Below are 11,396 nucleotides of genomic sequence, written 5' to 3' on the forward strand. Positions count from 1 at the left end.
CACCAGCATCGAGCGAAAACGGCTTTCCCAACGCGGCGAAAACCCCGCGCGGCAAAGGCGGGGAGTTTTATGACCGTACTCTGGCGCGGGCTTCTCAACCGGCTGTTTCTTCCGCAGGCACCTTACGCGGCGTGTACGAATGCGCCGGGGAAGGGGATCTGCTCGCGGATGCGGGTATGCAAATCGGGCACCGCACGGGTGGCAAATAAACTCGCCGCCGGCGGGCGCGGAATCAGATGCAAAGCGAAAGAAAGCGTGTCGTCGAGTGGCCAACAACACGCGCAGCGCCACCGGTCCTCTGCCGCCGCAGTCCGTTGCTCTCGTTACAAATAATTTAGGCAGTTTCCTCAGGCGCCGCGCAGGAGCGCGTGGAAAAGGCCCCCTCGCGAGGGAGCCGGGTCAATGCTTCGATATCATGTCGTGAGCTCGGCGCGGTCGTGATGCACGGCCCGAGCGCGCGAAGCACCGCTCGAGGGGTCGCCGCGCATCGCACGTGGCACACGGGCGATGCTGACGGAGAAGCACGCAGAGCGCAAGGATGCGAGCTTGCCTGCCGCGCGCAGATGCAGTTTGAGTCTGCGAACCGCCTTTTTTTCCGCCTTCCGAAACAGCCCGTTCAGCGCGTCGGCGGGAGTTCTTAGCGCCGCTGGACTGGTTAAAACGGTAAATGGTGAGAACTAGCGCAACTAAGTGCAATTGCGCTCCCCCAGTGCGATGGCTGCAATTACGCGTAACGTTCTTGATTAAATCCCCGCCGGCAATTAAGATTTTCTGTTTGCTTCACAAGCCGCATGATATATATATATATATATATATATATATATATATATATATATATATATATATATATATATATATATATATATATATATATATATATATATATATATATATATATATATTAAAGCGTGGTTTAACGGTACCGCTGCTTACTTCTTTTATGAAGATGCTATATCGCCCCTGTTTCTCCTGCACGGAATGGAATAATGATAATGGGATGAGGAGGAAGATGGAGAAGCGGAACGAGGCAAGCGCTCTTGGTGTCACGCCTAAAGTTCATTACCGGTTAACTGCGGCCTCTTACGGCCAAACTCTTTCGAGTATGCCGAGCACGATCCGCGAGCACGAGATACGCCGATACTGGCTCTTGCTTCCTTTGTCCGCCTCATCATTGTTCATTAGAAATATAATAAAGAGACGAAGCAGCCTTTGTTGCAGTATAGACGTGGCGGCTTTAACTTTTCACGTGTAATAGAGAAAATAACAAGAATAGACCGTTGGTGAGGAAAAAAGAAAAAGAAAGAAACTGAGTCGTTTTAAAGCCCCAGATGCCACAGTACCCTCGGATGGCCAGAGTTTACAAATTTACCAGCCGTCCCAACAAAATCGAATGGAAATATAAATAAACATGTGCACGTGCAAAAACCAAGAAGAGAATTATATATTTTTCACATTGCCATAATAAATACGAAGCACACAGATTAAAGCACGCATCGCGTTCGAGTAAATAGTACGGGTAAATGTGGCGGGTTGTTCTGCTAGAAGAATAGTTTACTCTGAGATGATAAATGGTTCGTTGCATGCAGTACAGAAGAAAATATAAATGATGCTAAACGTTTTCAAACGACTCTCTGTGATAAATAAATATAAATAATTAATTAGGTTCTTTTCTGAAATGCCATAGCTCTCCATGCATCGCAGAACTTACAAAATTCTAAAATTTCTCAAACGCACTTCAAGAACCCTATGCTACAGCAGTAGTCAAGTACTCTGCCTTATTTTAGTTCTCATTGACGTGAGATTTCATGCGATTTCTGCACGACAGGGGAGAAGTAATGTGCGCGTGCGCCATTTCGAAGCTGTGCGGAATCCTCTGCTTGGACCCAAATTCCTCACTGTGGCCTGAAATAGCTTTAATATTAAAGTTTCAGCACAACGCCCCCCCCCCCCCCCCCCCTACTCCCTCCCGCTCTTCAGCCACCCAATGTATCTTACCTACGGCTTTCTTTTCCCTTCCCAAGTCTCTGTGATGAACGTAACAAATGCGACGCAGTGGTGTGTACATCTGCGACTGTCTAACCGGCCAGTCGCCTCACCGGAGCATTTCAACCTTGCTACACTGTAACTGGTAGACGGGACGTTAAGCGTAACCATCAAGCCTTGTGCCGAAGTGCGCCACCGTGTCGCTTTTTGTCGCAGGACTAGATTATACTTGTGGCTGCAGTTCATTTCTTTTGCTCTTCTAACACCATCATTACGAGATGCGAAAGAAATTATGCGCTGTGGTTTTCGTCACCCATAACACACATAACGCCTCGCTGAATCGTGTACACGTTTCTCCTGGAAACCTCGCGACCAAAAACTAGCAAGGACAGGGGGTCATAACGAAAGAAGGCGGTTAGCTCATGCGCGTAGATTTTTTTTTTCGTTTCCCCCCTCTTTACCCCTTCGCTTTCCTTCTCTCATGTAGCGGAGACAGTGTTTCGAGCAGTGCATAGGGAGCCCGCGGGTGGCACAGATTCACCCCGTCGTTCGTCATCGGCCAAATGGCTTTTGGCTTTCGCAAAACGTGCGCAGGCGAGCGGCGCGGGGAATCTGTCGAGTCAGTCGGCGCCGGTGTTGGCCAACTGTGACCACCAAGGTCGTGTTACAACCGCAAGCGCCGAACGCGAACGCGCGCTGCAAACACCCGAGCGTCGCGCGCGCACCTTCGTGAAGTAACCAACTGCGGGCACTCGATGGAGGCGAAAGCAAGCCCTGAAAACTCCGGCCGAGCATTGTGCGACACCACGGCGCTGCCGGTTGGCTCATGCGAGCGGCGCGACTTTTTGTGTCCGCCGAAACTCATCGACTCGAGGTGGCGCACCCTTTCCACAGTGTCTGTGCACGCCGGGAGGCCTTCGACACGAAAAAGAAGGCCGCCGAAGCACTGACACGAAGGGTCCGGCCGCACGCACGAATAAAGCTGCGCCTCCGCCGCGCACCTCCGGCACCACCTCGAATTGTTTACTCTCACGCGTGCGGTCCACCTCGTTCGATGAGAGGGGGGGGGGGGGGGGGTACCAGCGGTGATTCGAAGCAGTATACGCGGGCCTCGCAAAGCTCTGCGTGTCCCCGATACACGACACGCAACAACGCGAGACGCTCTCGTTAACACCTGCAGCATGCATGCAACACAGCGCCGACCGACGTACCGACCGCCGCGCGGCGTTTCGAAACGTATGCTAATCGCGCCTTCTGGGAGTCTGCTCTTAATCCGACGCCTCGGGGAAGGCGAGGGCCCGAGGAGCGAGTGCAAATAATGATGCGGCATGATGGAAGCGGCGGCGGCGTAAGCGTGTTGCAGGGGATGCGCTTGTCCTGGACGCTTTCTTACAAAGAGAGAAAAACGAACTCAGTACGGGCAGTCTATGAAACATGACCGAATCCTGTGCTAAACGTTGCTTACGTGTTAAGAAATAATGAATCTCGTTTCGCGGCGCGAATACAGTGATTTGAGCTATAGTATATGAAATAAGAGAGTTAAGTACAGGTTCCTGGGTTTTTCAATCATGACATAAATATAAATTGATTAAAACGCTACTGAAATAACGATAAATAATAAATGAAACTGTTCCCTTCAGTGATAGTTATCGAGAAAAAATACCAAAATGGAGTGGTGGTATGGACAAAAAGTACCGTTTCTGTGCGTCATAACCAGAGGTATGGAGGTGAGGACGCGTGTGGTTTCCTTTTTTGCTGAGGCCTTCTATTTCAATGAAAAATAACAAAAAGTGCGAGCAACTTATACGGTGTCCTTGTGTCATAAATACCGAGACGTTTCATCTAAGCAAGTTTGGGACTAACGTGTGATCATAAGAGGAAGAAATACACTTGACGGCCTTTTACGTCGCCTTTCATTGAGAAATACAGTCATTTTTGTACTTTTCAATAAGTGCGCTGCCAGCGTAATAAACTTCAAGTAGCTCTTAGAAAAGAGCGCGTGGAAGCAGTTATCTTTCACAATCGCTGCATGTGTATTCCACCTGAAGGTATCATTAATCCAGTGACCAAGACAGTCTCACACAACAGCCTCTGGAAGAGCGATGTCGTTATCAGCGTGGCTATACAAAATAGCGCTCACGTTTGAAGACGTTCTCAATGAGGCTGTATACGTTGGGAAGATCTATGCCCCAATTAAACTCGGCCCTGAAATAGTCATTATGTTCCCGGCACTTCATTGCCGTATGCGGCCCAGACACATAGCCATTGCCGGAATAATTACCGTGAGGCTAACTACGCCTGTGTCTCAGCAACATCGTTATTACTGCAACCTCCGGCTGTGTAAAAGCAACGCAAAATCAGTCTAACAGAATGCCCACAGTGGCGAAAGTAATTATACGATGCTGGCTCTGGCGAGACCTGCGGGAATTGTTACGATAGGTCATTTGTCGCGAAATGTTGCCAGATGCCACGTGCTTGTATTGTTTTCTGTGAAAAAAGCGAGCAAAGTATTACGGCGATATGAGCCCATATCCCAACTGGAAAGTTTAACCACTTCAGTATACGCTTGAATGGATGCACACAACAAGCGACCAGATGCAGGCACGACCAAAGAGTTCCTCAAATAATGCGCGTCTACAAGCTTCCCAGGGCTCACACAGTCCGCACCGCAGAAGGCGTTCGTGTACTGCCGGCACAAGAAGCTGCGGATGGCAAACTTACTCCACACATCCATGCGTCTGGTTCAGAAACCCCAGTGCACCGCGCCTGTCCTGCATCGTGATTGTTGTGTCGCGTGTGCTAGGGTGAGGTATTTGCATATACAAGCTTTTAACCAACGGCGTGTTTATTAATGAAGACCACGTAGTTGCCTTCACTGAACAAAACATTGTCTTGTGCAGCTGCATAGGGGGTGCGCCGCTAATAATGGTGCTGTGTAAACTTTGTCGCATTGTGCAGTGAAACTAATTAATTAATATTTTAATTGCACAGCTTAAGTTTGCTACCACACGGAGGGCGCAGCCGTGATTGACCGCGTCCTGCGCGCAGGTGGCCGTGTTGCTGTGCGCGGCCGCGGCGCTGGCTTCGGGTCGGCGGCGCTACCGCATCCGCTACCTGGACGCCGACGACGTCGACGACGCGCCCGTGGTGTTCCGTCGTGGCCGGGGCCGGGACCTGCTGCGTGACCTGGAGGCCATGGCCAGCGGATCCGAGCGGTCCGGCCCCGTATACGTCATACGCAGGCGCAAGCCCAAGGACCGACGGCTGCCCGGACACAGCAGTCGCGAGCGAGTGCGCTTCGAGGAGCCGCCCGAGGACTTCGATGCCGAAGTGAGGACGAGCGCCGGCCCCTGGACTTTGCCCGCGGGGCGGGTCCCGAGATTTTGCGGCTTTGCTCTCTTGTTTTGTTTTCTAGAGCTGCCTCGCTAGTGAAACTTCCCATACATGTCGCAGAACGCATGACAGGTAAATAATTGCTATCACGAGACAGAAAAGGGTGCGCCGCTTGTTATCAAGGCTATCTCAGCTAGTACCAAAGGCATTGTGGTGGAATGCTTTTGTTGCAGGTTCATCTAGATTAACAGTGGTGCAGAGGCCTATGCAAATACGCTTTTTATACTTCGCTGGTAGCATAGCGAAGCTGCACTGACTGTTGTCAAAATTATCAGAAACCTAGAACACAAAACGTGCTATGCCCCACTAGGAAGTCTCCGCTATGCTACACCATTTAATTATATTGACAGGATCCCTTGCGGGCCTTTGACGGCGTGTTATCGATTGCTTTTGGCGCATCTGTGTTTTGTCTGAATTCTCAAAGTTCACTTCCATTGGTGCAGCACAAAATTAGTCCACATTTGCCATCGTACGCAGCGCCATCACTGCTGCCGAATTGACGGGCTCAGCCACTCACGAACTTCTCTCAGGCGCGAACAGATCCGCTTCTGATTGGATGGCGTGAACCGCAGCTTTCAACAGCGAGACGGAGCATTCGTCCTGGCACTGCTTCCAGCTATAATCCAGGCAGTAGCGGGGCGCGTCGTAGCAGCCAGGTAGAATCTGAAAGTTATGCTATAGCCCGCTGACGGAAGGTTTTAGTGAACGGAAAAGTCATCCCAAGTCTGTGTACACCTCATCTCTTTTGAGGCGGGTGGTCGTCCCCTGCGCGCGCATAAAGATCGTCCTGAAGCTAGCTGAATCACATGCCGATTTTTACTGTTCACTACTCGTTCTGTGCAAACTCGATGCACAAGTTAGGGTGTCGAATCATATCTAAATAAGAAAGTAAAAGTCAACTACTGCGCCTTTTTATGCACGAGCACCTCTAGAAAGAACAATCCATGTAAGGGTAAGCGTTTATTCTTTTCGGAAACTAGTTAATATGCTGGCGCAACCGTAAACAACTCCCCAATTACTCGTCCTTCAAATCCTGTCGAGTTTGCGCAGAGAAACAAATGGGGACACCCCCGTGCTTTTCCTTCATTCCCTATTTTCACTATTGCGTACGCTGCGCTAAAAGATGTGGGGTGCCCCTGTTTACATAGCCTCACTATAGGAAATCGAAGGCAGCTAACATAGTAGAAATATTTTGCGCATTATAATCTGCAAATGACAAATGACAGCCTGTTCACGCGGCTAGAGCGCATTCAGCGGCTTATTGCACCGCAGCTGACCAACGCGGCTGTCCATCTGAATGCCTCGCCGTAGCCCATTCCACGCAGCGGCCCTTCGTTCGCGCGTAGAAGAGAGGCTGGCGTAATTAACAGGGTGGCGCGCATTGCTCGCGCAGCCCGAGGCTCATCGGCGGAAGTAGCGGATTTCTCGAGCCTCTTTCTCACACCTTCCGTGCGCGGTGGCGGCAAATAAAGACAAACGCGATCGGGAAACGGGTTCGCTCGACCGCGGTGCGGAAACGCCGTTCGACGGAGCACCCGCAGCGATGCGATCTGCGTTCCGGCGCCCATGCATGGCGTGCCTGCGCCTGAGACGGCGGCATGGGAACGACGCCGATGCCGGGTCGACACGCTACAGCGAGCCCGACGAGCGCGCGGCGAAATGAAGAGATCGGCTCGTTGAGAACTCTGAAGAGGCTACACGCGTGGCTGACCACGGGACGCTTTCATGATCCGCGTCGCTATACGAGCGTCGAACCGGCGACCACACGCAGCAGGCCCGCTTCCCTCGCCCGCCTCGGACGGGCAGACGTCACGAACTCGACACGCTTAACTCTTGGAGCCGAAAAGAACGCCGAGCGAAGGCGTTAAGTGGACCGGCTGCTGGATTTCGCTAGCGCTCGTAAGCTCCTCTTTGTGTTTGGGCTCGTTTCCAGTTTTGCTCCGTGCACGCAATGGGAACGGGAGGTGCTACGTCTAATCGGCCCAGAGTGGGAGAGAAAGTGCACCGTCACGACAGGTCGCCTCTAGTAAGAGTTACAGAGCAGTGTTAATTGTGAAGGATGGGGTGATGGCTTCGATGCAGCGCCGGATGTTGGCCGCCGTTGTGCAATTGGGTGGAGAATGCAAGCCTCGGCTCCGAGAGCGCGGCGCTTATTGCGGATGTATGCAGAGCCTGCCGGCCACTACTGGCCTAAAGCCGCACTTATGTTCATGTGATACCGGACAGTGTGTCTGGTCTTACCGCGTGACCCACTAATGGTACAGGGGCGCTAAACGGGCAATGATAGCCGTGTTAGCCAAGAAACCAAAGGTTTAGATAGTCCAAATGCAGTAGTCGGGTTGTCGCCTGCTAGAGCACACTATAGGTCGACTGCGCTCGTATATGTGGTGACGAGGCCAAGAGGCCTGGCCGTCCATGGACGGCGGCCCACAGAGGGCAATGGGTCGATCTTGTGGACAAAGTGATGCCCAAGAGCGAGCACAGTGAGGTAAAGACTGATTGCTGCACTATGATCTCTCTTTATTGTGTCTTTTCTGTACGTTCGACCTATAGGTCGGAGCTCTGAATTAGCAAGCATATTTTAGCAGAACATATTAATCTGTTGGCGCTGGAAAATCCATGCTGCGTCAATAAGTCTCCGCACAAATGTTAACTATGGCGAAACGTTCTTACCGATAACAAGTGCACATTTATTCAGGAGTACCATTTAAAATGCCTCTAAAAATGAATATGAAAATCCTTGTTAAAAGCCCTAGATTAATACGTCCATATTTTTTAAAACTTTCAGGCAAAACCACTTGTGCCTGCAGCGGGCATTGGTCCGTACGACGATACAATGGTCACTGCACTCGCTGCTCTTCCAATTAAATGTGATGTGAAGTAATTGCAGCACTGCTACCGATCTTGCGCCAGTAAAGCAACCCAGCTGTTCACCAGCACACGGCTACGTTTCCGGTACGGCCATGGTGGCATTAGACTGAGAACTTTTGCTATACAGATGGAAAATGCGAGATATACGATATAGTGAATATTTTTGCACGGCTGGACGCAATTTCCGCACGTATATTATCGCCATTTGCTGATATCGCCTTTACATGGAAGCTCTAGCGCTATCTTGTAAGAAGGAATCGCAGTAATCACTTAGATTACGTTAGTGTAACGGACCGTCGAGGTTAACCTTTGAGAGATTTGATGACAAGCTGCGAGAGTTACGGAGATGATCGTTACAATGCCTCGAAGAATGAATATGAAAATCCTTGTCGATAGCAATAGATTAAAACGTCCATATTTTTTAAAAGCTTTCAGGCAAAACCACCTGTGCCTGCAGAGGGCACATGGGAGCATACATAAGTCATGCTCTCATGTGCACAACACATGGATGGCCTTTTCAGGTTGCCCATAACATAATTAAAATTTAGTTTCTTTTTATTGGAACAGAGTGGCATTATAAGTCAATTTTATTTTGCATAATTCTACGAGGCACTTAATGCTTCATGATATTGAGCGCCAAATTCGTCACTCAGGCTGGTAAATTTCTCAATCAGGCAATTTAACGCCGGCGCAAACTCTAAGCTACTAATTAATTAACTGCCTGCTAAAACAAAATGGGCATTTATAAAAAGCACCAGCTACGTTCGAAGCAAAAGTAATACCAAGAAGCCCACAAGCTGATGCGGCGGACAGTTACATCTACAATTGCTGGCTTCTCTCATGCCTCACAGCCTTGCAAACCCTGTATTTACGACTCTCGTTGCCTCGCGCGTTCTTCACTGTGCGCAGGAAAGCCGGCGGCCGGGTCCCCCTCTGCCTGGTCACGATCCGTTCCGGCCCACTTTCGTGGTTCAAGGCACGTACGCCCTGCACCCCAGGTCTCAGAAGTTGATGCCCTACGAAGGCCAACATCCCATACCCATTCCCCGAGAAGTGTTCTCCGAGATTTCGTAGTGCTACGGGCAGCCCTGATAGCCGCCGGCCGTTTAGTGACGGCGGCTTTGCAAGGCTCATCACTGCGGCAATGTCCAGTGACCAGGTCTACAGCGCAGGAATCCTGGGAGCCAACATCCGCGCCCTCGTTCGGGAATGCGACCACATGGAAGCTGCTGCGGGCAGAGCGACCACCCTTCTATTACACCTTCGCTATGGTGCTCACCCTATAAAGCCTCACTACCTCTTTCGTTAAGTACAAGAGCACTGCTCATTATATTCATCTCCTCGATTCCACGCATGGAAAGAAAGGGACTTCATAACTTCGTTTTACAGTGAGAGCTCTTAAGCGCCCGTTCCTAGGTTTCGCTTCGTCGGCGTAACCTGCGGGTGCGTTGCCATGGAACCACTCGGAGGGGGGTTACCGTGCAATGAGGAAGGTATCACGTGAGCGCATATATGCGTAACTGGTGTGTGGTTACCACAGGAACCATCCGGAAAGTGGTTAGCGTGGAAGGAGGAGGGTATCGGGAGAGCGGAGGAATCCCCAATCGGAGGATGGTTGCCACTGGAAGGAGGAAGGTATGGTGAGAGCGTAAGAAGACGCATCCGGTCGGCGGTTGCCACGGAAACCACCCGGGGTGTAGTTACCCTGGAAGTACGAGGAGGGCTACCGTGGAAGGGGGCATTATGGCGAGAGCGTAGGAAGGCGTAGCCAGAAGATGGTTGCTGCAGTAACTGTCCGGAAGGTGGTTACCGTGGAATGGGGAGGAAGGGTATGGCGAGAGCGAAGGAATGTAGCACGGTCCATCTGCGACAGCTGCTGCGAAACGCGCCGCCCGAGGAGAGGATCATCGGTGGCACTGCGCTTCTAGAACTGAACGGCAGACTGCAGAGGAGACATAGACGAAGAACGACTATGTGCGGAGAACTGAAAAGGGCGCCCTAGAACTGCACAGATGTGAGGCTGCTCTCATATTCTCTACCACAACGTATCGTGAACTACGAATGCCTTAACAGCTGTCGCTGAATCTCGCGCTAACCAGTGGTAACCGTCCTGTCAATTTTTTCGCGTGTTCTTCATCTTAAGAAGGAATGTTCTTCAGACGTCAACGAGCGCCACATTTTGTAACCTTTCGCTCCCAGATTTCCCGCAGGTCCTTGATCTTCTTGGGTATTGGTTGACCGCGCCTTCAATACCCTAACGGCGACAGATATTGCTCGCTAGCGACCAGCTCTGACGTCAAAGGGTGGTCATCACTAGTGCTTAGGGCCAAAGGAATCGATCGGGAAAATAATCGCTAGAAAATTCAGCCACACTGCGTGTAGCCTTCTGTTTAGGTAGTTTCGTTTTTACTATGTTTTGCGCGAGCTGTTAACTCAGGATACACGGCTTTTCCTCTACCAGAAGAGCGCGAGAAGTGCACTATAATTACGTATTGTTCGCATTTCGCAGCGGAATTCGCTGTTGGTCCGAAAGTAATAGGAGATTGAGGAGCCCTGCTCGTGGGGCTGAATTTTTCCCCACCAAGCATTTCAGTGACTGCTGCCTGCTGTTGCGTGTGCGTGACGTGCTGTGTAGCAGTTGAAATAAATACTCACTTGTACACAATTTTCAAGTTTTGTGGTTCTGTTCGCGTATTTGTGGGAAAAAAATTCCTGCAGCATTTGAAAATATCAATCGGTATTTTAAATATTAGAAACTGTCCAAAAACATCAATACAAGATACAAACTTTATTCTTTCGTTGGCGAAATTTCTTTTATCGCCACAAAAATTTAGAAACAAAAAATGTTTTGACACAAAGTTGAACACGCTGTTTCTGACTAATCTACTGGACCTGTTGAAAGTGGCTCTTAGCTGAAATAGTGCCATCGGTGCCAGAAAAGCACGTTATGCTAAATTACTAACTATCAAAACGAATAGTTAAAAGTGAAACTAATAGGTGTGTGCGAACAGTACTTCTTCGAAACAGATCGAATACTGATCAAATAGCGATAGGACCGATTCGAATAACGGTCGAATAGTTATACGACTATCCGCACAAAGAGGGAATATTCCTACAAAACGAGTAATCCTACGGGACAGCGAAACGCT

The 11,396-nt window shown here is 50.2% G+C and overlaps 1 protein-coding gene across 1 annotated transcript in view; it reads left to right on the forward strand.

Moving 5' to 3' along the window:
• LOC144093720 (uncharacterized) overlaps positions 1-10,902 on the forward strand; it is a 47,636-nt gene extending 36,734 nt beyond the window's left edge. The window contains exons 2-3 of the mRNA XM_077627359.1: positions 5,032-5,313; positions 9,157-10,902. Coding sequence (XP_077483485.1) covers positions 5,032-5,313; positions 9,157-9,321 — 447 coding nt within the window. The 3' untranslated portion in view covers positions 9,322-10,902. The remainder of the gene's footprint in view (positions 1-5,031; positions 5,314-9,156) is intronic.
• Positions 10,903-11,396: the final 494 nt, after the last annotated feature.

Source organism: Amblyomma americanum, chromosome 1, assembly GCF_052857255.1.
Source record: "Amblyomma americanum isolate KBUSLIRL-KWMA chromosome 1, ASM5285725v1, whole genome shotgun sequence".
Classification (NCBI taxonomy): Eukaryota; Metazoa; Arthropoda; class Arachnida; order Ixodida; family Ixodidae; genus Amblyomma; species Amblyomma americanum.